The 27,962-nt window shown below is 39.5% G+C and overlaps 1 protein-coding gene across 3 annotated transcripts in view; it reads left to right on the top strand.

Annotated features, from left to right (window-relative positions):
- The window catches only part of MYPN (myopalladin), a 61,399-nt gene that overhangs the window by 18,928 nt on the left and 14,509 nt on the right, over positions 1-27,962 (top strand). For all 3 annotated transcript variants that reach the window (XM_079312293.1, XM_079312291.1, XM_079312292.1), the window contains exons 2-12: positions 3,777-4,712; positions 11,130-11,305; positions 12,800-12,851; positions 14,890-15,037; positions 16,808-16,879; positions 17,083-17,224; positions 17,787-17,810; positions 19,798-19,914; positions 20,338-20,707; positions 22,770-23,339; positions 25,514-25,661. In XM_079312293.1, coding sequence (XP_079168419.1) covers positions 3,778-4,712; positions 11,130-11,305; positions 12,800-12,851; positions 14,890-15,037; positions 16,808-16,879; positions 17,083-17,224; positions 17,787-17,810; positions 19,798-19,914; positions 20,338-20,707; positions 22,770-23,339; positions 25,514-25,661 — 2,754 coding nt within the window. In that variant the 5' untranslated portion in view covers position 3,777. The remainder of the gene's footprint in view (positions 1-3,776; positions 4,713-11,129; positions 11,306-12,799; positions 12,852-14,889; positions 15,038-16,807; positions 16,880-17,082; positions 17,225-17,786; positions 17,811-19,797; positions 19,915-20,337; positions 20,708-22,769; positions 23,340-25,513; positions 25,662-27,962) is intronic.

The following is a 27,962-nucleotide window of genomic DNA, read 5'->3' as shown; positions in this document are numbered from 1 at the left end:
TTCAATTAGTTGCCTAATGGAAACTGAGTTAGCAGAGTGAAGAAATTCATGGAGTCAATTCTGTTTGTGGCATCCTCTGGTGCCTTTCAAGACAGCAGGTGGCCAAGGTCACTGCAGCTGGTGTCCCAGGAAAGCCAAAGATGCTGCCCTCACCCTGTGCCTTGGTGCTGTAGGTAATGAGCCAGTCAAGAGGAGAGAACCACAGGCTGCTGGTGCCAGTCACCCCCTTCCCCCTAAATAACACCAGTTTAGAGACATTACTTGTCAGTGTTATTCCTGCCCTTGATACAGGTGCATTATGACACTTTTCCAGTTGGCAAAATAATTGGTGCTTTCATTGCCACCACAGATTGCTGCCTACTGTGTTTGTACTCGTTTGTCCTTCTTACTGTCTGCTCAACTCATTTATCTGCATTTATCTGCTCAGCAGAAACATCTGCAATTACAACACAATTAGCACAGCTATTAAAAAAAAAAAAACCCACAACTAACTGGACATCCCTCAAGGCAGAATTAGTAAGTATAATGGGATTGCCTGGTAGCCTCACAGCAACCCTTGCTGAGACTTAACATATTGCATTCAATTACAAATATCAAATAGTTCAAAATACTTTAAAACTTCAGTAGACAAGCACTGCCTCAAAGTGCTACATTTGACTAGAACCCAACTACTTCATTACTAAAAATAGAATAAAAAGTCATCTTCTACAGAAGCTGAAAATAGAGAAGAGTTAGATATAAAATGCTGACCCTGGGTGAGCTCTAAAGAAAAGTGATGGCCCTCTAAGTATTAAGAATTTGGCATTAGATTCATTCTCATTAATATCTTGCTTCCCAACTCTAGAAGGAGAACTCTGCTCCCTTCTACTTCTGCTCCAATGGGCAGAAGGAAGGAAGTTGTTCCAGGTCCTTTGCTGGAGAACTGTTTATTTTTCTCCCTTTGCTACCAAACAGTGGCTTCCTTGCTAAGGTTTTTCAAGCTTGAATTATAAAACTATTTTGCCTATCTAAACACATCTTGGAGAGTAGCTCCTTACATTGCAAATTAGCAGAAATTATTTCTTTCATGTTTCAATGCTTTCAATTCCTCAAAAGGCATGCAAGAACAAAGTCTCAAATATACCCAGAATGAGGTGGCAAATAACCACACTGAACACACAGTTGCTTTACTATGGTTTCCTGCAGAAAAGCTACACTGTGATTAACAAGCTCTGTTGAAACAAACATAGCACTTAGTCTGTACAACAGAGGAAAATGGAATTACCTCAGTCAGATAATTTTCATATATTCTTTAGACAAACCCATTATAAGAGTTCTTCAAGTTCATTTGACTTCAGGTTTTGATCACACAATATTCCTTCCCTACTTGGAGTGTCTAGTGCTCTCTAAAGATCTGCATCATCTTTTTTCAGCTCTGATGACCTTTACAGACACTGAGATGAAGATGTGCCATTCTGAAATGCTGCAGAAAGAGTGGCCAAGAAATGCAGCAAGCTAAATTTTGCCACCTTGTAAAATACATACTTCTGCAGCTACGTAAATACAAAGTACAGCCTTCCACTGTGTCCTGTAAAGCTACAAAGAGCTGGATGTTCTGAATCAGCCAGAGCCACACTGAGAGGTTCTAGGTGCTGGGGCTGAGTTCATTCATGGGACAGGTCTGTCTCCCAGGCTGCAAACTCCCCATGTTAGAATGTATTTAAACTCTTGGGAGCTGAAACTGTAGCTTGTGCTGTGACCTTTACAGCACATAGTCTGCCATCAGCACATAAACAAGCTCAGAGAGGCCAGAAACACGCTCAGCTGCACTCAGGTGGCACAGCTGCCCCAGGAGTTAAAGCTGAGCAAGCAAAAGCAGATTCCACTGAGCAGGAACTTTGGAGACCTCTTTGTACTCTTAAGAGGTTAAATTATAAACTCTGTCCAGTCATGAAACAGCTCAGGATATTATCTCGTGTGGGCTTCCCAAATCAATGTTCTCTGTGTGCCACAGACTCACTGCTCACTGTCCCAGATAATTTAATGCCAAGTGTTCAGTTAGTACCACAGACCCTGGCTCAGCTGCAGGGACTGGATGGGGTGCTCAGAAGCCTATAATTTACACGGCATTTTATTTCTCATTCTTTATACAGGTACAAACTTAGCAATATTTTGATTGAGTGCCTCTGTAGTCCTAGTGATTTTCTTTGTTGCATATTATGAAAATAAAGCAAAACCAATAAATCTAAAATGTCCAATATTTACATATGGAAAAGGATTTCAGTATAAAAATCATGCCTCAAGCAGAGGGATTAAGGTCTTGAAATGCATATCGGATTATGATAGCTGTAAATTCATTCATTGAAGAAGAATATAAACAGTTTAAATTGAAACCTTCCTTTTAGTAAATGAGGAATAAGGGCTGGCACTCACATTCCATGGATCAGTATGAGATATTACCACTTCATTTGCTCTTAACCAGCATTTTCCAGGGACAATTGTCCCACTAGAAAAGCACAAAGCCTTCCACAGCAGAGATAACTTTTTAACTTTTCTTTCCCTGATGACTTCAGCTGTTGCACAAGGCTGTGAATGGAGATGCTAGGGCATGGATGTTCTCTTCTCTTGATGCCACCACAGGAACAGAACCTTCTGCAGTGTGACAAACCAAGCTTGGGGTAGGAACCCTGAAACCACTGCAGCAAGATTTGCACACCATAAATGAAGTAGGAGGGGATAATGAGCACTGCATAGTCTGGGGACAGATCCATAAACAGCCATGCACTTGTTCCAGGATCTGTGAGGAATCAGCCCTCTGAACGGGTACAGAGCAGATATTTGTCTTCATATTTGTTAGACCAGGGTGTGTGAATCCCTCTGCACTCATCATAGCTGTGGTGTTAATGAAAGGGAGAACACCACAGAATTTTACTTGCTTAAGTACCAAAAGGGGTGCTTTAACCTTGCTTAGCAGGCAGGTTAAGCAGGGGCTTCCTGATGCTCTCATCTCATGTGGTACATTTTTTCAGATTCAGGATGACCTAAGAATATGGTTCTGAAAGCCCTGTAGTACAAATTATGTTTGCATCAAATAATGACACAGTTCTCTACTTACTTTAAATTAGTAATGACATAGTTCTCTACTTACTTTAAATAGCTTATTAGAAATGATGCTGAATTTAAGAAGGTATGGAACATTGAGCACCATTATAGCTTCCTATAATGCATGAAAAATTGTCATTACAGAATATTTTAGTTCCTTCTCCTTCCTCCTCACATTCCTCTTATGATTTTGAGGTTTCATTTACTTACTACTTCAGTGCTTTTCAAGCTAAATTTACTTCATTTTAAAGTACTGTTACTCTGAACAACTTTTAGTCTCTGAAATATCCATCACTTAATCTCTCTGATGAGATTGTTTCTTAGCTAAGAAACACACATGAGCAATGATGGAGATTTGATATTAAAACCCAGTTAATTAGCTCTGTAGGTGAAGTTTTGCCTTGGAGAGAATAGAAAATACCACACTTGCAGTTACTTTATGTGAGGCTGCTGACAGTAGAAAGTGAAGAAGATGAATTTTACTGGGTAAAGGCAAGTGTCTGGCAGGATGTGCAGAAGCAGGCCTTTAACACAAGGCCATCCTTATGCTTCAGGTATTACAAGGACTTCCAAGTATTCAGCACACAGGTGCAGTTTGAAAATGTTGTGTTCTGCTTTTCAGAAGCCTGTCATTGTGCTCAATCAAAAAATTGCCATTGATAAGGCATGGTCCTTTTTGTCCTTTTTGTTGGCAGCATGCAAGACGACAGTTTAGAAACCTCAACTTCCATATCTCAGCTTCTGAGAGAGAGTTATTTAGCAGAAACTAAGCGTCAAGGGAAGAGTGAAAGAAGCAGATCAGAGCCAGTTTCTCATAATTTCCACTATGGCAATGCTTCTGCTGATTCAGATGAGGTAGCTGCTCAAGATGACCTCCCAGATCTCTCTGCCTTTTTGAGCCAAGAAGAGCTTGATGAAAGTGTAAACCTGGCAAGACAAGCTATTGATCAGAACCCACTGGAAACTAAACAGGATGAGCTTCAGGCACATTCACAGCACCCCCCAGATCAGCTGAACAACACGGGAAAACACAAACAAATGGCCCAGTCTCCAGCTCTGAAAACATCAGACAATGGCCTGCACTCCAACTTCTGTCAGGAACATGTCAGAAATACAAAGGGGTCCAAAGGCAGCTCTCAAGATCTAAAGAAACACCACCTCCCTTCTGAATCAGAATCCAAAAAGGAATTCCTAAACAAGGCAGCAGATTTCATCGAGGAGCTCTCCTCTCTTTTCAAAGCTCACAACTCTGAAAGAATACGACCCCGAACATGCAAAAACTACAAGAGCAAAATTGATTCCAAGAACAAGTCTGCTCAAAAAGGTAGCTCTAGCCTGTCTCTCACCTCAGAAAACAGAGAAAGGCCTTCCATTCCAGCACCTCAAGACTTGGAAAACAAAGCAGAGAAAACTTTTGAACAAACAGATCAACAGGCAGCAAACCTGGAATCCATTAATCAATTAACAAGTGCAGAGCTGAAAACAGAGTCAGAATCTGCATCTGTATATTCTGATGAGCCCATTGGACAACCACCACGCTTTACTCAGAAACTGAAGAGCAGGGAAGTTCCTGAAGGATCCAAAGTGCAATTGGACTGCATTGTGGTAGGAATCCCAGCACCTGAAGTCAGGTAAACACATTCTGCACTTGTCAGTTTGTATTTCTGTAATGGTAGGTGTGTGCAGGTGGGGCATACCTTGTTTGGGAAGAGTATTATTTCTACTGTGCTTCAGTCTAAACTCACTGCTTTAATTAACAGTTTTGAGGCATTCCTTTGGTGGAGCTTATGCCATCACAAATGTTGTATTTTGGTCAGCCCTTAAACTCACAGAAGAGTATGACTAAAAGAGAAAATAGTGCCAGAGATTCAGGGGTTTTTTAACAGAAAACAAACAGGAAATATCATCCCCTAGATATTACCAACATTATATTAGCAACACTCTGAACAACAACACTCTTATGAAGCAAGATTCTGAACACTTCTTTTGCTTATTTCTCCAGGCATTTGCCTTGATAAATCCTTTGGATAATAAAAATGGCAGGAGGATCCCTGGAAGTGGGAAATTATTTTCTCCCCTTTTATCATTCGTAGCTCAAAATGCAAGGCCAACAAGTGAAATCATCTTCTCTTATATATCTGGACCTGAACACAAACTCACTCTGGTTTTCCTTGTATTCAGAACAGGTGAACACTGAATTGCTTGTTCACAGGCTGTAGTCCAACACCATATGTTCAATTCAGGTGTTTCTCCAGATGGCCACAACACTGTTCTTGTACTGCAGTCATGTTTGTGCTGTTGACATACATAAAAGTGACAAGGTGTTCATGTCATCCAAGTTTAGGTGTTTAGCAATCACCAGAATTAGAAGCTGACAGTGTAAAGTCACAGAAGCCTTGCAAGGGCAGACTGGAGAACCCAGGAACATCTTACAGATATCCAGGGATGAGCAGAATGCCTGTACACTCCATTCAGGAACCACCTGATTCCACAGAAATGAGTGACTGGATATCTTTGTAACTTGGGTCCATTTTTGCCCCAAACAAAACTGAAGCTTTTAAATGGAAATTTCTATTTCAACATTTGATTTTGTTAATTTTGATTAATTAAATAAGCTACTTAATTGATTAACATTCAATACAGGATCTACTACATTTCTGTAGAATAAGCACTCATCAGATATAGGAAATTAGGGAGAGGAAGAAATAAGTCCCCTAGGGAAAGTTAGTCCCTAGCAGCTAAAGCTCAAGAAAAAGATCAGGCTCAGCTTTCAGTTTCACAATTTAAACTGAAAAATAAAAGGTAAGTCACAAGTGGAGGAACTCTGAACTCTCTCTCCCTTGTGTTTGTGTGTGTATGTACGTGTATATTAATTAAGGAAAAAGCTGGGAATGTTAGCTCATTGAACAGTTTCCTGACCATAATTATTTATTAACAAAACTTTGTCATGTTCATCCAAGATTCTTTCAACTCCACCAATGTGCAGAAGTAACACTAAGAGAGGGTGTAAAAATTGTCACTTGACTGAGTGATAAATATTCACATGCTTCCAGTGATCTTGTTAGTCATTGCTACAGCACAAGGAAATCAGAAAACAGAATGTACTTTGGGGTTTGTGTACCATTAATCGTGGGGACCAGAAAAATGCAGCATTTTTTCCCCAAAAATAGCGTTTATCTTTGATCTGCTGTGCAAAGCTTCCAAAGAGTGAAGGGGGCACCAGTTGTGCAACTGTGAGCAGAACTATGCTCAGACCAAATGTCTTGCTTGGAGGGTAAGGGTTTTCCAAGGCTTATGTTTAGTATCTGTGGAGCTGGGCAAGGGCAGAATGATTCTAATAGATAGGTAAAAGAAATAAAAAAATCAACAGTCCCAAGAAAGGACTGACTGGCAAGATAGCAACTGCTGAAAGATTCATGACCTTTGACTTAAAATGGATTTCTAACCATAGAAAGGGATCCCAAGTGACTTACAGTGCATGCATTAGATACAATTACAAAGTGGAAGTGGTACTGTGGGAACCCAGAGCATTGTGAAACACAAACAGGATTCAGCAGGCTCTGTAATGTAGTTAATCAGTCAGCACTTGGAGCAGTCTGATGGTTCAACTGATGTAATGGGGATTATAAGAGAGAAATTAGAGACAGGATATTTAGAAAGAAGCTGATCACAGGGGTAGAAAGGACTGGAAAATATGAAGGGCAGATACCACGTCTGAAAGCAAGATAGTACTAAACCAAATTGATGTAAAAGATGGTACAAATGGGATTTGTGATGGATCAGGGTCAAAATACCATTTTGATTATTTATGGAATTACCAAAGCATGGCAATGATAGAGCATTACAGGTGTGGTATGTAACAAGGGCTCACTGAGGGAAAGAAAACTGGATGGTGGAGCAAGAGATGAAATGGAGAACTGAAACTGAAACAACAGTATATGGAAATCTAAGTCCTCTTGGCTGAATACAGAAAGACCTACCCAATTATTTTTAAAGCAATTCAGCTTTAAAAATGTAACAAGCCCACAATTCAGGTGAAGCTTGTCTGGCCAGCCTATCTAGAGATTAGTGAGAGAAGTTCCCCATTTTTAAGTGCCAGCAGCTGAATGCAGTGTCCCAGACTGATAGCACAGGATTTGTGCCTCAGCTAGCTCCAACCTTAGCTCCCAGTTAAAGAGCACTAGTACAATGACTGCTGATTGCTGTACTCTGACTGAACTGTGGGTTAGAAACAAGCTTTTGAGAGAAATGTGTTGTGTATTTCCATCTCATGCTCCTTTCTACAGCTCTGCTTCTCCATGAGTAATGGTAGGTGTGACATTCACTCCACTCTGAGAGAAGTCCTTTTTCCCTCAAGTTCAGAGGTGTCTACATTTTTCCAAACTGTTTGGCACATCACACCTAGGTTAATTTTACTGATGAATCACATTGCATGGTTTGGCATACACAGCTATCCTGGAAGTGTCATGAGGATTTAATGTTCTAAAAACAGGCTGCATGTCATAAGGTTTCCATGAAAACATTCTTTAACATAGACATATAAAGCTTAAAACCTACATTTTATGCTGTTTTGTTTGAAGAGATCAGACCTGCAACTAATCTCAGATTTCTAGAAATTCTGAAACCTGGCAAGATAAATTAAGATTTTTCTTCCTGGTTGCCAAATGAAAGCATTTCTCTGTTTTAGTGCCCAGAGTCTAGAGCCAAACTTCTCTTACATTCAACTCCAGTCAAGTCAATGGATTAAGACCTAGGCTGAATTTGGCACAGGGGATGACACTGCCTGTGCTCAATGTGAACCTCCCTTGCATGAGGAAGCTATCACTGCAATCCATGGCAGGAATGAAATGTCAGTGACAGAGTCTTGCTGCTTCAGTCATGCCACGTATCCCAATGTCAGAACTCCCCCTGGAACTGACATTTCATTGCTGCCACGTACAAGCTTTTCAGGGTAAGTATAAAATCAAATGTTAACAAGGAAGGAGAAGATATGGCCATACCAAACTTTTCCATGAATCCTAACAGGAGACCATTAGTTTTGATTTATAGGCATTACAAATAGACAACATTCACATAGCATGCTCTTTTTCCCAACTTAATCTCAAATACTTGAATGTTCTGCTAAAAAGAGTGACTCAAGAACACACTGCAGAGAGAACTAAACATAGGTTTGAAACAGGAGTTTTAAGTCACTCATGCTGCAAATTTGGGACTATCCAAAGGAAAAAATAACTGCAAAAAAAACAATTAACTCAATCCTGCTTTATTATATGAGTCTTCTAAAGGAATATAATACTTGTATACTAATGAAAGAAATGTAAAAATTAGCTTATATGGTGTTTTTAAATTTGCTTATAGGAAAACTAGATTGTTCCTCACAAAAGCATGTGATACAGACTTAACCCTGCACAAACACAAGAGGTTAATTGGAAAAGCTGATCAGTAACACAGTGAGTTCTACCTTAATGGCAATTATATCACAGCATTTCGTGTAATGTGTTTTGCTCCATGTGCCACTTCAGTAAGGAAACACATCCAAGTGGACACAAAAATATGTATTACAGCACTATGCAAGTTATTTTAATGTTCTGAAAAGATGCTGCTGAAAAGGAAATCAAATTCTAGAGCATGGGAATTCTGTGCAATGCTTATTCACATCTGCTAAGGCTAGCATGCTGAAACAAGGCTACAATATAAGGGAGAGGCATGGGCTAGGTATATAAAAAGACATGAGTAAGTGCCATGACTCATGTCCCAAAGTACACAGTTGCCTACATGAATTACACACCTAAAAGGCAACTTGTACATTCATATACCAAATTTGTGCCTGTAGTCATACAACTGCATGAACCTTCTCTCCTGATAATGTGACCATTTTCAGTGATCACCAACTGCTGTTCTTGAGAACAACAGTAGAATAAACCATATTGAAGATAGAATTTAAAAAAAAATCTCCCTTCAGTATCACAGGAATCCTGTATAATTCCCAAGTCTGGAACTTGAAAAAGCACTAATAATTGTCAAAGGACATTTTCAGTCAACCCTGTAATGCACATTACCATACTTCTCCCTTGGGACTGCTAAAAATTTCCTCTTCTTGCTCCTGGTAGAGTTGTTCATCTATCCCAGGCATTGGAGATTTGGGTCTGGATGCCAACTATGAGCCATGGTGTCTGTACTTACACATGTGTAAGGACAGCACTGAACAGAAAACAAAATGTGATACTCACTTCTGGGGAACCAGTCGAAAAAAATCCCTTTGTATCAAAGTATTAGTGGGGAAAATTCCAGATTTGGGCAAGCTATAACAGGCAAAGTTTAAAATAGATGTAGCTGCCCCTTTTGTTTGAAGAAGTTTTTTTTTAGAGGATCTGACAGGATTATGAGAGAATATGACCACTAAAAGTTGAGCAGAAGAAGACAGAAAGATAATTATTTTTAAAGGAAATGTATTTTGAATTGAAACATAAACCAGTGAGCTTCAAAATAAAGATAACATAAATAAAGATCAGTATTTTCAAAATAAATGTTAGCAAGGAACCATACAGTCTAATCAACTGGAAAATAATAGTAATGGTAGTATGATCATGAAATCCTTAAAGGGAGATGTAGGTTACAAATAATGATTTTAAGACCAGTGATTTCATATTTTTAGAGCTATTAGTCAAACAAATTTATTTATTCATGCTTTTCTAAACTATATGAGATGGATATCTATTGAAATACCTTACGGTGTAAGACAGGATACTAATTATTACAATTGCTTATCTAAAAATCTATCTTTATCCTTTCCAGAACAATCTTACTTTCTGCAGCACTAGACAAATATTAACAGGTTCTTTTATCAAGTTACCATAAAAGATGGATGAAAGGATTACTAATTTTTTAAAAGTCAATTGAATAAAACATATTGCCAGTATGACAGCCCCCACCCTCCCATGCAGAAGATTCATTAGCTAATTGCACATGATTAAGAAAGTCACGGTAAGAAAATGCAAATACTTTGGGGGCATTTTCTATCTATCTATCTATCTATCTATCTATCTATCTATCTATCTATCTATCTATCTATCTATCTATCTATCTATCTTTATGAGAAAAGTTACAGTGAAGATGAGTGCACTTAATTTTGGCATTTCAAATTTAGCTAGTTATCTATAATTACAGGTATTTCTGAGTGTTATCTCAAACATTTAACTCTGGATCTTGACACATAGCATTACATCTTCTTCATAAAACCTAGATTTAATATGAATTTGTTTCTGCAGACCCACCAGCTTTTGTGCTTCTGTTCTGCCTTGTAACCAGCACCCATCAGTCCTGCTGTCTCCTCCCAGCAGCTCAGAGTGACTTGATGGTTACTGAGCTCTCTGTGAAGGTGCTGCTTTTCCTTTGGTGTGGATTCCTGCATTTTCCACTGAAACAACCCTTCTGAACACTGAGGGACTTAGGAATGCCTGAGATGAGAGTGTGAAAGCTCTAGAGGGCCCAGCAGATTCTTGGATATGTAGCAGAGTTTAAAGATGAACACAGCAATATTGTGCAGAAAAGTACTCCAGGTGCAGCTGTTTCTGTATGGAAGTACCTCTGTATACAGTAACAGCTCAGCTCTCTTACCTTGTGATACACTCCTGCCATCTTTTATAAAAAGCAGATTGTGGTAAATATGTAACAAAACAAAGACAAATTTCAGTCATATTTTGAATTAACATGAACTTGAGAAACATAAGTTTGAGGGATATTTGTTAACTTAGAGCTGGGAGAGTTTTGCTGCACTTCAAGCCACTACACAGATCTAACTGTTCCTGAAAAGAAATTCAGAGCTGGATGAACACTGCTCCAAATTCAGAGCTCTTTTACTCTTTACTGAATATTACAAAAATCATCAATACTTTATTCCCATGACTGTAAATTCAATACTTGCCTGCAGTACTCTGTGAGAATCTCCAGGCTAAACCTACCAATTTTACCATCAGGAAGACTTCAAACATTACCCTCCTAGTTAACAACTTGCTTGCATGGAAAAACAATTTCTTTTTGCCTTGCAGGTGGTACTGTGAGGGGAAGGAGCTTGAAAACTCACCAGACATTCAGATTACCCAGGCAGGAGATCACCACTCATTGGTTATTGTGGAAGCTTTTGAGGAGGACACCGGGCGTTACTCCTGCTTTGCTTCCAACATCTATGGAACAGACTCCACCTCTGCAGAGATTTACATAGAAGGTAATGCTACAAGGGTTGCACAAACTGATGCTTGAAACTGCTCATACAGGATTAAGGTACAATCTTGTTTGCCAACTGTGATAGTTTTGTCACTAAAAAAATTATAGCATGAGTCAACACTTTCCATCATTACTAATATCATTATTATTTTCTTGTAAAACACTCTTCAGACAAGGGACCAGCCTTTACATTTTATTGTGTTACTTCCCAGAGATCTTATATGTATCTCACTGCAAGATCCGAGTCTAAAAATATTCAGATTCTGAAACCACCTTGCATTTTTTGTCTGTGGAGCCCTATAGAAGTATAAAAAACTAAATTTTGTGTCTAATTCTTATTAATCCCTTTTCCCTAGAGTCATTATTACAAATTGAATGTAGGACAGCTTCCTCTTAACTCTTTATTGGGACCTTGTAACCGAAATAAATATGCCATCTACTTGCCCAGTAGATCCTGTAAATAAAACAGAATATGTATTTTCAGATTTAGGGGTCTTTTCTTTCTCCTTATGTTTTTTACTATACCTATTAGGCCTACGAGTGGTCTATTTATTGTATTTAGTTTTTACACTTTCTTGGGAAAGATTTGAGATTGAATTCATCATTGTCCTAGAATGACTATAAACTTAAAATAAACACATAGGATTTTTTTTTCTTTTTGTCTCAGAGAAGCATACCATGAGCAGCACCACTGAGAGCAGTGGGAACATTCATAAATTAAATCACTGCCCTAAAGCTGAATTTCATTCTGCTGTTATTTTTCCTCCACATCTCTAATTTGACAGTGAAAGGACAAATCCTTTTTTAGTATCTGCACTGCCCCTGACATTGATGGGAGATGTTTGTGCTTGGCAGGGATTTACAGGTTCTCAAGACAGGGCCAAGGTCTGCTTTCACCCAACTCAGAGGATGCTGGGTGGGAGCCATGGCTGATGGAGCTGCTCACTGGCAGGAACTGCAGAGAAAATGCAGATTCCAAGCACAGTGAAAGCAGAATCAGAAGTGTAAAATGTCTCAGTAACTGACAGCAGTTAGTAAAAAGCTAGGATCTTCATACCATGGTACAAGGCCCTAGCTGGAGAATAACAGCGGTGATTCCAGGTCTGTCTCTTTTCCCTTTTAATCTCATAGTATCAGGAGTCTGAGAGAAGAAAGCTCTTACCTGATTCACAACAAATATGGATTAAATCATAGTGGCATTTGAAAGAGAACCCCAGGAACACCCAGGTATTCATTCACTCTGGGATGTTCCCCTTACTTTAATTATTACACCTGCCCCCAAACCTGCCTTATCTGAATTATTATCTCTTATTCTGCACCTTGCACAGCATGGAGCACTGGTTCACTGCCCCTGCAATGGGATCTTTTGTCTGGGCACAGCTTCATAATATATATCCATAGAGTGCTCTACAGGAAATCGGAATAAAGGTTTGTATCACTCATAGAGAAACTCACAAACCCTTCTGCTAAATGATTTTTTATTATTTTTTCATAGGCATCTCTTCTTCTGACTCTGAAGGTGAACTCATCAAAGACGAAATGGATCAGTAAGTTTCAAATCAATTACATCTTTCATATTTCTTCCAGTTAACTCACAAGTGCAGAAATTTCAGTCTGCAGCTTCCAACACATCATCATTCTGTCTAGGATTAGTTTGGATTGGTTGGGTTGAATTTTGTTTGTATGCTTGTTTGTTTACTTTACAGATAGTATGGAACAAATATTTGTTTGCTTTTGTGTCCTCAACTTTAGATTAAGTATTGAAATTTTAATATTAAATATTAATATAAGAAGAAAGATGTTATCATAAAGACTGAAATGCTAAAATTAATTTACTAAAACAAAACCATTTCATTAGATCCAGCTTAAATGCTGATTTAAGTGTCTGACTTGGACAAAGAATGTAGTACAATTTCTCACATGAAAATGCACAAGGTTTTTAACAAAATATAGGTAGAGATTGATTAATTTGATTTAAGATAACGAAAAATTGGCATGCACTACAGCAAACTGAAATGATGGTATAGAAGACTACTTAATTATAAAAAGAAAATATGTCAGATGTAATCTAAAATCTGGGAAAATATTTATTTATTTTTCCTAAATGAAATCCATCCCCTGATGATTTAGAACCTGATCCAATGCTGTCAAAATTCTTTCAAAATCAAAGTCCTTCTATTCATTAGAAAGGGAGTCAGAGTGGTTGAAAACTAAAATAATCAATCTTTTGTTTTGAACTCCTCTGTATGCACAGATTCAACACCAAAAGCAACCAGTGCTTGATAAAAGAAGCCTTAATCAGATGGACTAATGCACCCTGTTGGTTTCTTCCATCACTAAGGAGAATTATAGCCATTAGAAATGCCAGTGTTTAAAATGCAAAGAGAAGACATTTGCAGGGTATTTGACTGAAGACCTCAGGCTGACAGCAAATCCTATTATATGCAATTTAAACTTCAAAGTCATAAAGTACTCCAGTTGGAATTGGTTTATGGACTTGGATAAATGTTAGGGGTTTTGTAAAACTTAAAGATAAGAAACTCTCAAACTCGGGATGTACTGCTAATTGGTTTGGAATGAATTGTGAAGTTTTCCATTCTAGCTTAGACTTGTACAAATGTCACAACCTGGGGTTTTTTTTTTCACATTTATCTCATGAGGTGTCAATGCAGGGTTGACCATGATCCTGATCACCTGATGGCATCTCTAAATCACTTAACTCATCAAATTGTGAAGTAATTTTTTTCTCAGTGCTGCTCTGACATCATAGTAGGATGTCCTCAAATGATCAGACTATGAAAGACCAGGTTTGGGTGCAATAAGAGTGTCTTCATTTTTGCTCAGCTTCCAGCTGTCATCACATGAATCTGAACACCTGTAACTAAAGGGAGTTAATGAGAACAGGAGCTAAAAGAAGTTCAAAAGTGATCACAACAGTTGTGTCTTCACTCTGAGTAAAGCTTCCTCTGGTTTGAAGGCTAGCTTTCCTGGGGGAACCTCAAACTGAATGAAGAGACCAGCTCTTCACTGTTTGCATTATTTTACCCAGCAATAAAATTTAAAAGGGTCAACTCTTATATTTCCATACATAAACAACCACAAAATTAAGAGGTGTCAATCTGTACAGTAGCAAAATTGATGATAAGTTGGTCAGAAAGCATGTCTCTTTTTCATTTTCAGCTTTTAATTATTGAATCTGTATTACTGAATGGTATCCCTAGCAAACTGTGGGGTTTTCATTACCTTAGAGGCCCAGCTCTTCACAAAATAGGAACTAGCAGTGTCCTCTGTGAAAGCAGCATTCCTTTCTCATACTGCTCTGAGCTGGTAACAGCCACAGCTTAGTTAATCCAGGCCATTTATTGCATTTGGTGGGGCTGAACCAAGTATGAGATCTTAGAGTGGCCAGATATGCAGGCTGACCTACAAAATTCAGTTTTACCTGGAGTACAGATCAGCTTAGGTCAAGAGGAATTCAGTCCCAGGAGTGAGGCTTGACATGTAACTGAGACAGATGTAAATTAGGGACACACACACAGTTCCAGCTTTGAGTCAGAGAACTTGTTTTTGGTTAATATTTCACAGCAAACCCAGGCCAGCCAACACCTCTGTGAATGCAGCATCTCCTGCTGTCAGAACTGCAACCAAGCATCAAGAAACCTCCAAGGTTCCACCAGCTATGGTCCAGCCTGTGTCTGTACCTGTCCAGACTGTGTCAACACCAGCTAACCAGGTAGGGGGAAACCATGGTGAATTCCAAGGACTAAAAGCAAGCTCTTAATAAAGTGTTTCTCCTGCATTTTGTGACTGAGAACCCCACATTTTCTAACATTTACTTTGCTGTTGAACTTCAGCTTTGAGCCTGGCAGCCTTACATCCACAGAGGAGAGGCCTAGAGCACTTGGCCAAGGGCACCTTCCTCCCCAGCTGCAGGAGGAGCAGGTGGCTCTGCCAGCATTGGCATCCAGGAGCATCCCAGCAGTTATGGGGCTGCCCAGGATCCAGGTGCACCCCAGCAGTTATGGGGCTGCCCAGGATCCAGGAGCATCCCAGCAGTTATGGGGCTGCCCAGGATCCAGGAGCATCCCAGCAGTTATGGGGCTGCCCAGGATCCAGGTGCATCCCAGCAGCTCAGGGGCTGCCCAGGATCCAGGAGCACCCCAGCAGTTATGGGGCTGCCCAGGATCCAGGTGCATCCCAGCAGTTATGGGGCTGCCCAGGATCCAGGAGCACCCCAGCAGTTATGGGGCTGCCCAGGATCCAGGTGCATCCCAGCAGTTATGGGGCTGCCCAGGATCCAGGAGCATCCCAGCAGTTATGGGGCTGCCCAGGATCCAGGTGCATTCCATAGCTCTGAGGCTGGAAGGGCACCTGGCTGTGCAAGGATCACCCTGCTGGCCTCTCCTCATCCCAGACTGGCTCAACCACTTGCCAGCCTAGCATGTTCTCACTTGAAATCTTTTCCTCTCAATGAAACATATTTTAAGCTGAATCGTTTCACTACTATGTTTACTTTCTATGCAGATAACCTTGTTTGCCATGTAACATTTTACTTTCCACATCAAAGGGTTTCTAATTAGCATTACCATGCATTTGGAGCTTCTTTTGTTGCAAACTGACAGCATATTCCCAGCTGTGAATTCTGTCCTGAAAGGAAAGAGGAGCCATTCTTACTTAAAACTGAAAAGCTTGCCCAGCTTTATAGTCCCTTTTCAAAGTTTACAGCCCAGAATCAGGGGGGAGCCAATAAACAGATACTGAACAGGTAAATTAATGCACATTTACTTCTGATTACAATGAGAACAGAACTAAGCCTCTGCAAGACTTTGCTATTTTGAGAGAAGATGCTTAAAGATAATAGTTACCTCTAAAATCACTACTTTAAAATTTTGTTGGCTTATAAGGCACCATCTATATAATTTGGCTATTTCCTGAGATACTGAATCATCAATTCTGCTGTTCTGAGGCAACTCCTATTGCACTAAAATAAAAAACTATATTAAATCCTCAACCTATATAACAAAGTTTTCCATGAGGAAAACGATTCCATTCTGTTTTCACTAAGTAGGATCAACAGGTTGATATCCCTTCTCTGTAAAAGGTTTAGTTTTGGCAAAGGAGAAGAATTATAACATTATTAACATCAATAACAATTCTGTAAGTAAGAATTTTTAAAAGAAGACTATGACCAAGCAGAGAACATATATTTGCCTTATGGAAGTGTGAAGAAAAGATGTTACAATACACTGTGCTAAAGCTTTTCTTGCCATGATTAACTGAGTAAGGCAATAAAGTAACAACAGCATTTTTGCTGTTATCCCATCCAGGAAGATCACCAGCAGTTGTCCACAATAGAATTTCTGTTCATTGCATTAGGTGTTTGGCTTTGGATTTCATCCACCAAAGTCTATTTTATATTATTCCAGAAGAACATTTCTCTTGTATATGAAAAAATAATGTCTGTACACCTAAATATCATATTGTGATGTTTTGCAATCTACAGGCTCAAAGCCCCACTAACTATTTGCAAGGACTGGATGGAAGACCTATAATTGCTGCTCCTGTGTTTACAAAGGTAATTTCTTCTGTGACATATTTGAAAAGTAGAGGCCAGATAACTGTAAAGAGATAATTCAAAATTAGCTCTCAAAAATTAAAACAAAAATTAAAAAAGCTTTTCCTAAGCCATTCAAATGGCTTTATTAAATCTTACTGAAATCAGTATTACCTCCAGACCATTAAGACATTTACTGACTGTCTATTCATTTTCTCTATTAGATGTTACAGGATATTTCAGCTTCTGAGGGGCAGCTTGTTGTTTTTGAATGTCGGGTGAAAGGAGCTCCTTCCCCAAAGGTTGAATGGTATAGAGAAGGAACACTGATAGAAGACTCTCCAGATTTTAGGATATTACAGAAAAGTATGTTTCTTGTGTGAAAATATTGTGTCTAATAAAATACAGGCAAGCAAGAAAATTGCTAACATAGCAACACTGTGAATTTCTCATTATAACTGTAATTTTAATTTTCAAATGCAGTCAGGACAGCTGCAATTTTCTCTAAGTTGCTGAAATGCTAAAATTGTGAAAATTCAATAGAAATTCTTTAAATACCATGCTAAACTAAATCCAAGTGAAACAATGGTTCATCATATCTTGATTTAATGTGGATCAGAGTTTCAGAAATTGTCTTCAAAACAAAATAGTGACAATACTGGAAAAAAACCCAACAAACCCAAAGCAATTACTTGGAGAATTTATTTTCTATTCCCAAGTTCCCAACAGTGTTCATAAGTGTTCACATTGTTCAGTGGCTTTGACACACCACTAAATAAAAGGCCTGGCTGTCTTCACCACCCTTAAACAGAAAACTGGATCCCATCATATTTAGAAGGTCAAACTTTATATTTAGTGCTTAAGGAAAAATAAATGTTGGCAAAAATAACTATATTCAATCTAATAATTCTGCTCTTCTCCCCTTTAGAACCACGATCTATGGCTGAACCAGGTGAGGATCATCAAAAGGCTCATAATTTTTTCATTACATAAATGTGGTGATTTAACAAAATATTAAGTTTTAAAACTTCATTATTTAATTAATATAATTTGTTCTTTTTCCCATGGTTCTATAGTTGCTAGGGAGATACATGTCACTGTAGACTGTTTCACAAACATGTAGTTAGAATTAATTGAAGAAAATATTTCCACTCTGCTTTGACCCACTTTTAACTCAGGATCTAAATGAGCTAATGATTAATAAAATTAATGTATGAGGGTCCCCTGTATATTGAGGTCCTGAAGTATATGAGATGAGGTAGACTGAGCTATTTTTATCCAGTTTACCAGTTAGGGAACATTGCATCAGATGTTTAGCCATGTCAGCCATGCCCTGTGCTCCCTACCAGCGTAATGTGAGAGCACCACATCAGGTGTTCCACCCCTGATATCAGCAAATCCTAAAAATGTGGCTGGATCTGCTGCTATCAAGGATCAGGGCAGAATGTGGACTACCTCACAAGGGTGGAGCAGAGCAGCCTCATAGCTCTGATCATTTCTCCACAAGAGATTCACTTTCCTCATTATAGTTTTTACCATTAAAAATACGCAGCTGCTCCTCTATAGATGGAAAATTACCAAAGAAGAAAAATTAATTCTTATGGAATATAAACCTCTGTATTCTTCTTGCCCTATCTGAAATGTTTTTACCCCAGAAAGAGTCTTGAAAGAAACTGCCTCTGTCAGAGATTTAGGAATGAAAAAATGGAGCTCCTAGCAGAAGCCACCAGCACTGTTCTGTTACTGTCCCGTGGCATCACTGCTGAGTAATGTGAAGCAGTTTTTAGGGGATAATCAGTTGGGTGCAGTTGTCACAGCCTCATCACCTGCTGCACATTCAGAAGGAATCTGGATTTCCATGCATGCAGTGGTTGGCAGATCCCAGCATGATAAACTAGATCCTATAATGCCCTAAACTAGTTCTGTTATCATGCTACTATAATAAACTATTATTCTCCTATAGTTGATAGCAAACAATCTCTTTGTTGCTATTAGGTTTTCCTTGGTGATGACATGAAACAATCAAGATTAAGTGTGTTATGGCCTTCTGCAAAAGTACTCAGAGAATATTTATCCTGTAGGGTTTTAGGAATATCTATTGCAAAATTGTAGAAAAGTAGTCACTGAGTAGGTGAAGAAATTTTATCAGCCCACATTTCAATTCACTTTAGATGTTACTGTCCCTCCTGCTCCCAGCTGCACAGCCAAACCAAAAGATTTCTAATCCCATCACAATAGGAATTCATTAGCTGGCACTGCCAGACATGTCAGATACTGGTCGGACAGGAAAGGCAGAAACCCAGACTGACTTTTCTAGATGGAATATAATTTTTCCTAGTACAATATGGCTAGTATATATTTTTAGTGCCCACTAGTCATGCTTGCAAAGAAGTCAAAAGACAACTTTCTGTAAGCACAGTTAACACAATCCCCCCATCTGTAAATCTGCACTGGCATTTTTGAAAACAACAGTCCATATGTATGTGTTTTGTATTTCTCCCCCTTACAGAGTGACTCCACTTGAATTGTCATCAGTCAATTATAATTAATCTTTCAATCTGCAGAGATAAAAATACTTATATTTTAGTGAGCTGAGAGTGTGGAGTACACTATATATTTTTCCAAATTAAGTTTAAATTTTTTTAAGTCTGTACTTCATGTGTTAGGAAAACATTTTCTAATGTTTTCCACACACTGCTGACACCTGTTCTTTGCTTTCATTGGGCATGCTGGAGCACAGAGGGTACCAGCTGCTGCAGACAATGCTGATAACAGCTGCTGCACACAAAGGCTGCCAAAATTGATAATACTGATGGAACTAGAAACAAACTGAGCAAGGTGGAAGACCTTAAGGAAGTCTCCCCAAAAGTAGTCAGGGTTTTGTGTGTGTGTTCACTGCATTTCACTTCAAGCACTAATCCTGCTCTGATGCTTTGCAGAGGAGATCTGTACTCTTGTTATTGCTGAAGTATTTTCAGAAGATTCTGGCAGTTTCACCTGCACTGCAAGCAATAAATATGGCACAGTGTCCAGCATAGCTCGTCTGACTGTCAAAGGTAAGAGTCAGTTTGAGTCCTTTGCTCCCTATAAATACAAGCAGAGCAGGCTGTGATTTAGGCTGTGTGCTATTGACTCCAATGCAGCCCAAGTTCTGGCAATGCTCTTCATAACTAAAAAGTGTGAGAATTCTCTGGGGGGAGAAAAAAATTGTATTTAAAACATGTAGTTAGTGGAATAACTCACTGGGGCCATGGCTGAAGACCACTGATTGATTTTCCAAACTGGAATGGGATCCCTTTTTCCTCTACCTTTACTACAATCCCTTTCTAAGGGAATTTGTTCTTAAACAAACAAGGCCAAACAATTCAGTGCAACAACTGAGATCAGAGTGAGTTCTTTGGGATGTAACTTTTGTGGTTTCATTTCACTATGATTTCTGGCATGGACATATCCTAAAGGTTTGACCTCTCCTGTTTCAGCAGCTGAAGACAGCAGCAGTGCTGCTGCCCTTCACACGACGAGCTCCATCGACTTCGTGGCCACCGAGCACCAACCTCGCCCCCAAACTCCCTCCAGCCATGGGGCAAATCAAACACCCAAACCCAAACTGGAAGGTGTTCTAGTGAACCACAATGAACCCAGGTCCACCTCCAAGGCAGGGCTCCGTGTCCACTTCAAGCTGCCTGAAGATGAAAAAGGAAGTGAATCATCCTCAGAGGATGGACCTGGAGCCACAAACCAAATCAGACCCAACCATTTCCCAGAGAAGATAAATGGACAGCCAATGAAAATCCCAGAGCCAACATCACCATCCAAGGAACCTCCCCCAGTACTGGCTAAACCAAAGCTGTAAGTAAACAGAAGTCTAATTCTCAGGAGCATCACTGATATTATTTAGTTTTTATTGACCGTGACACTAGTGCACTAGAGCAAAAACTCAAATGCAGAATAGAAAGAGTACATGGCATTGGTCTAACTAACTAATCTTAGAAAACAAATTCTCCAGTGCTAGATAAATTTTTCTGTATATCCCTCTCAGGAAAAGTGATCTCCAATTTAAAAATGAAAATGTTTTCCCTTTGAAATGTTACTAATTCTACAATGTTTTCTGCTGCAATCAAAAGGTGAAGAACACTGATCTTACACAGGCAAAATAAAAACAAGTTCTTCAAATGTATCTCACTCTGTTCTGGGTAGGAAATATTGCCCAAAGCAGACATTTTCAGTCTAACACACAGTACAGACTGGCAACCAGCAAGCAACTGCCATCCCAAAGGCCATACCTCATGACTTGTGTGTCCCACAAACATCATCTCCTCCTAAAACAGATAAAATACTTGGAAATGCTTGATAATGTGAAACCCCTTGAACTAAAAAACACCTGCGTGATTGGTGCATTGGGAGCTCAAGGGAAATCTGAAGAAGTAATGCAGTTTTCTTAGGGGACAATTTATGGAATTCACACTGAAGTTTATCAAGAAATGTATTTTCAGCATTTTTTTCTACCTCCCACACATAGTTCAACAAAAAGCACACAAACATCTTAATTTCATTTTTTAAACAGGCAGAAGCTTTACCTAAGGGCTCAGGAAGGACTTTATAAAGTAACTCACTGCTACTCTTAAGCAAGGATGTAATTTCATAGCATAAACGTTACAAGGAGAAGGCAGAACTTACATTCCTTGTAGCAGAGGAAGAACCTGGAGCACAGGGTTTTAATTTGTTTTAATTTGTGAAGCCCACACTCACATACTTTTTGAGCTATAGGGAGTTCAGATGGAGGCACAAGCAGTATTTAAGTACCAATACTTGCAAAAAGCAGAATTTCTCTCAGCTTCCCAAAAAAGCTGTTTTACAAAGAACTGCTTTATTTTGCAGATGTGTATATGAAGAGCACAAAATCAGGCCCACACAACTACTAATTCCCTAACATTTCACTTTATGAAAGCTTGAAATGTCTGTCTTTATCTACCTTAAATGTGATTTTTGCTTAGTACATTGTAGAAACTAAGTCTTTTAACTAAAACCAAATTATGTTGACTGTGCTTTTGATTATCAGGAGCACTTGTGGTTGGTCTCTATATCTACATTTTCCACTTTTTATCAGTAGTTATTTAGTAGTCCATAGTTTATTACACAATCATTTTCCATATCATCTATGTCTTTTCTAGTTTTGGAAGGCAAAAAGCCCTCCTGTCTTTCATGTGCTGTATTTCCATATACATAATAACTAAATAAACCACTTGATAAGACAAAATTATTTTCCTTATTTGCAAAGTAAAAAAGCCCTGAAAAACTATCTAGTAGATAGCATCTAGAAAAATAACAACTGCAGGGAATGCAAGTCCTCTTGGAATTATCCACTCCTGCCTGTCACTCAATGTCAATACCACCTAAACTAGGTTGGTAATATCTCCTATGGTGGATTATTACTAAGCTTTATCAGTCAAAGTGCTGGTTTCACAATCCACTTCAGCAGGAGGTAAATAATGCAACCTGGCTGACAAACACTCATTGAAATGATGCTACACCTGGTCTCACTCTTAGTTACACAAGCAAAGAGGTACTAAGGCAACTTAACCAATGCTATACCTGAAATATCTTCGAGTAAGATTCATATTTATATTTCATATGCTAAAATGTAAGAAATATCTTCAGTCAAATAATGTGCAGACAAAAAGCTTTGATACCTCTGGCTAAGAAGAGGAGAGGAAGGCAAAGGTTATTGTAGTGACAAACTAATGTAATTCTCTTCTCACAATGCTAGAGAACGTGTCATGTAGCATTTTCCTGTCTCTTAACTGTATCACAGGACACAGTATTTTTCTCTCTGAATTGACATACAGAAACACAGCCAAGTGGCTCACTCAGGGCTCATAACCAATTTTGTTCATCTTTACTTTCTGTGCAGTGATCAGAGCCAGTTAAAACAGCTCCACAACCAGGTCTTGCTTGAGCAGCAGCAGGTGCACCAGGCATCCCTCAGAGAGCTGACACTGAACAGCACGTTGGTGAATTCTGCCACTTGCCTGTACCAGCAATGCACCTCGAGCCTGTACAAGCAGAGCCCAGCCTTCGGCTACGGCCGGCCCAGGCAGTTCCTGGCAGCAGCGACGCCCCCGCCGGGCAGCCCCTCCGCCAGCTCCTCAGCCGCCCTCAGCAGCGCTCCCCAGGCAGCCCAGAGAGCAGGCTACATGGAAAACCTCCTGGGAAACCCGCCAGCTGCCCCGCCGAGAGCCGCAGCAGGGTTTGCAAGCAAAAGTGACCAGTCTCTAGCGAGCCCTAAAGAAGGCGTGCTGCCTCCATTAACGCTCTCTACGGGCAGTGTCAAACAGTTCCAGCCACAGACTGTGACTCCCGCTCCCCTCTCCCCGACGGGACGGATCCAGAACCCCGTAGCTTTCCTCAGTGCTGTTCTCCCTTCACTCCCCACCACACCATCCACCAACGCCATGGGACTGCCCAGAAGCACACCCGCCACGTAAGTAGCAGAAAACACACACACAGAGCATGGACAAACACTCCAAGGGAACCACGATGTATTTCAGGTGTTCAGGGGGGGAGTCACTGAAATGCAAGTCTTTTGTAAAATAGAAAAGTGAGTTATTCATATATTCTGAAAACCTTTACATCCAGTAAAGAAAATAAGAGATAATTCCTTCTGTAATAAGACAGAATTCAAGATAGAGAAATGTGAGTGTACAAACAGATATACAAGAATGTGGGAGCCAGAGATTCATAAGACTGTACTAGGATGAGAAAAGAGATTTCATGAGCTTGCAGGACAAGTCACTCCAAGACTCCTTGCTTATACCAGGTATAAAAACATTCATACCTATTGTAAGCAATGAGTAAAGTTTTAAAGATACATTACACTGCAAGGCTTTTTTAGTCCACGGTATTTTTCAGGCTGTAATACTTTCTACATTTGAAGTCCCCCAGAAAATCTCAGGAGAGTTAATGGTTTGCACATAAATAGTTTGATTAACAGCCAGCATGATTTCTATGACAAAATAGCTACCATGGTACAAACAAATAAGGATGATGATGTACTGGCAAGGTGGTGGCCTTAAGAGTCTCTTCTTTACTGGTGGAGTTGAAGCAAATTTCCCTTTGTGGACTGTGTGAACTCTGTGTTAGCATGGCTAGCACCTGTACACTGGTACAACTATTTACCCAAAGAACTCCAAATCCTGAACAAAGTAAGGAACATTTTCCACTTTTATCAATAGTACAGTTCAAGGTAGTGATAGCCACCAGCAAATCACAATCTCCTGACTATCCAGCTGATACTACATCAACCAACCAGTTATTACAACAGAAAGATGTGTCCCTGTGTCTATAGCATTCACCACTGTGTGTGCCAAGAATGCTGCCTTCAAACCAGTACTGCACTGCTCCTCACAGCCTTCCCAGTGGCCCAGCACAGCCCCATAATTGCCATCACCCCATGGCATGTGCCTGGAAGTCTTCCCAGCCCCAGCATAAAGCTGTAAGGTCACAGTGAAGGTTTCCACTTGAGCCAGCTCAAGCCTTTGGTCTGCTTCCACAATGCTGCAAGAGCAAGCAAAAATCAGCTGCAGCTGTCAGCAGTCCCCTTCCACCCCTTCAGGGCTGGGGCACAAGTGCTCAAGGGCTGTTCTCTTTGCATTAATGACACTCAGCCTCCACAGTGTGCTTTCCTTTTCTCACTGCTGCACGGGCATGGCCACACAAGTCATCACAATATGCCTGCCAGGCAGACAATTAGTTAAATATGTTTCCTTCATTTCAGCTTTCCTGGGCCCCAGCCCAGAGCTGAAATAGTGCTCCTTTTGCTGAGATTCAAATCTTGACCTCTGCATGGGAGAGTCTGAGCAGGGCACAAAAGGTCAGGGAGGAGCCTGAACAATATCTGTGGTATCTGTAAATACCTATGTTCTTTTTGGCATTATCAATGACAGTAATTCTGGCTACAAAGGAGTGAGAGCTCACTGACTGCAGAACAACACAAGGGTGATACCTTGCAAAGCAATCACCAGTTATGCCTTTTCCTAGAGCCTGTTATCAAGATCCCAACATCTGCTCTAGTAAATCACCAGAATACTGCACACTCCCTGCTAGTGCCCTGCTGCTGTGCTCCAGCACTGCACTCTTACAGTCTCCTGAGCCTCATTTAAGAATTGAACTATTTTCTATAAAATAAAACCAAAAATAACTCTCGATGTTAGGTGAAAGAAATTAAAGTAGTAAAGTTTATGGAAAGAGTAAATGATCAATGAAGAGGTGAGATAAAGATCAATGAGAAATTGTATTAACTTTTAAATTATTGCATGATACCAGTCAAATGTACACATTGTACACCTAAGATAACACCTACACCAATTTCTTTAACATTTCCTGTGACATCATTATTGCAGGATAAATATAAACAGAACTTAGATGCTTATTGTAGCATTACAACCCTTATTTTCTTTAAGATGTGTGTTTTCAATTTCTACTGCATGGGGATGGGATGCCCCATTGAGATAATACCAAAACCAAATCACATCCTGTATTGTGCTTTGGCTTCAATGTAAATCAATAATAGGTTCCACCATAACATATCATATCATATAGGTGACAATATATGTATCCTGGTTGCTGCATGTTAGTATCAGAATTTTCTTTTAATAGCCCAACCCAGGGATTAACAAAGAAAAACCTGAAGCCTCTGCCATTAGCAACAGAAGATTCTATTCGGGAAAACAAAGTTGCACTTGTAAAGGACCTGGAAAGAAAACTGCATTTCAGAGAGGATGCTAATCAACCAAGTGGCCAGCAGGTAAGAAAACTGAATGTTATTAAAATAAATTTCACTCATGAACAAGACATATATGATGACGATGTGGAAAAAAGGTGCTTGTGTGGGGGAGCTGCTACACTACTTTGCAGGAGGAGCTTTTGACTTGGAATAGCAAACTGGAGCTTTAAAGAAAGCATGGAGGATGCAGCTGTAGAAAATTTACTTTATGACTGAGTAGCATTTTTCATTTCTGGTCATCTCAAAGGCTGGTTAGAATGTAAAACTTTATTTTCATGGAAGCTTCTGGACATTGGCTTTTACTTTTTTGCTTTACAAGCTGCTGAATTCATTGCACACACACATTCATACACTCTATCTTTTAAAACAAAGAGTAAATTAACAAAACAGTTGAGGACAAGGTTTTTGTTTTTCTTTTGGTTGAACTAAAACAGTCTTTCAATTTTTTAGCATCAAACCCATTTTTCCAAATTTCCAAACTTACATTAATTGACAGGGACTTCTTGGAGACATTTATTATAAGAATTCAGCAAAATAAAAAACCCTTACAAAGTTCAAGGAATAAAATATCAATTCACTCTTAACTGGGATCAATGAATGCACTGTGTATGAAACTAAAGAAGAAATAAAACATTAGATAATATTTAGAGGTTGGAATTACTGTAAACCAGATTCAAGCACTCTCAAAACACAGCAGGACACGCTAAGGACTGTTAGATAGCTGCTCTGCCTGCATGGCTCAGGTTTAACACAGCAAATCAAGGTTTGCCCTCATCTGTTGTCAACCAAAGAGCTTTTCCCAACATCCACCAGCCCTTCAGACAGAGAACATGCACCGAGGCTCTGGAGCAAAGTCCCCTCTGGACAACTGCAGTGTAATCCCTGGGGGTTTTTAACTTTGCTGCTGACCTTTCCTTCTGGCAGACCACACTGCCAAAGCACTTTGAGTAAAACAACTGGCAAGCAGAACGTTTTGCAGATGAATCACAAGTGTTACAATTTGTACTCGCTATGCTAGTAAGACAAATTATTTAGAGAGCTACTGTGAAATACCAGTCAGTCTTTGGAGTTAACTGCATGATAACCCCTTTAGAAACAATGATCACTACTAGTGTCAAAGTTATCTGCTGACAGCAAAAGTTATTTATACACTTACTTGCTGTTCTGCATGAGACCAAACCCAAATCTTGATTCTCCAACTCCTCAAACACTGAAAAAGTTCAAAGCTGGCACTTCTCTAATTGTTACAGGAATTAGAATGCCAATGACAATGCACTAAAATCAAGAAAAGTTTCCTCATTTTCCTCTCAATTCCCAACTTTAATCCCTTCTGGTTTTACTCTTCTCATCTGAGAAAAGTCTGCTCCAGCAAATTCAAGCCCGAGTCTTCTCCTCAATGAAGGCAGTGACTATTTCAACAGATGACAGGATGAAGAGTATCTTCCAAAATTCCTATTGCTTTACACTATATAGAACAATCAAAACCATGAGAATAATATGCTGGAGTGCTGGATTCACACCCATATGTTTTGTCCTGTTTTTTCTTCTCACAGTTAACACAGAATTAAAAAGGAGACATTTTCATTCCACACATAGAAAATCTGTATTAAATAAATTACTGTAGTGGCAGGGAAGGGCCTACTCTCTCATAAATACAAATGCAAGTCTCCTCTGTGTGAGAGATCACTGCATAATGGAATACAGCACCCAGTAAGAATCTCAAATGTTGGTTTATTTGTATTGTCTACAGGCTATTTTAAAAATTCCTTCTCATAAAATGTGTCCTCTGGCATATTTTTATTTAGAGCATAGTACTGGGATCCCACATTTCAGTATCAGAGCTCATTCTCATTTATAATACCTGCAGAGCATGCAGGGATCATCCAGAACAAACGCTGCAGATGACAAGCCTGTGCCTTAAAGTCCTGGTATTGTCTTGTATTACTACATAAAGGGCAGTAATGAACAGGAGGGATTTGCATTCTGGTCCTCTATTTATTATCTAAAATTGACTTCCATATGAAAAATGCTTAGCTCACAAGATGAGATTTTCCTAAGTGTCAGCATTATGCTCTCAGCATGATATCTGATAATCCAGATGTACTCCTTCTGTTTCATCCAGTACATCATTCATCACCAACAATAAAGAAATCCAGGATCAGAACATAGTTGGGAAATTTGCTGATGCTGCATGAGACAGAACAGATTAGTCTCTGAGCTTCCACAGCTCTGATGACCAAGAGGTGCTGACAGAAATACAAATATGACTTTGCCAAGACTGTAACTGCATCTTTGATCAAGTACATGCAATAACAAGCTGTC

This window comes from Erithacus rubecula (assembly GCF_903797595.1).
Source record: "Erithacus rubecula genome assembly, chromosome: 9".
NCBI lineage: Eukaryota > Metazoa > Chordata > Aves > Passeriformes > Muscicapidae > Erithacus > Erithacus rubecula.
The sequence above is the reverse complement of the archived record's forward strand: the minus strand, read 5'-3'. Positions and strand labels throughout refer to the sequence as shown.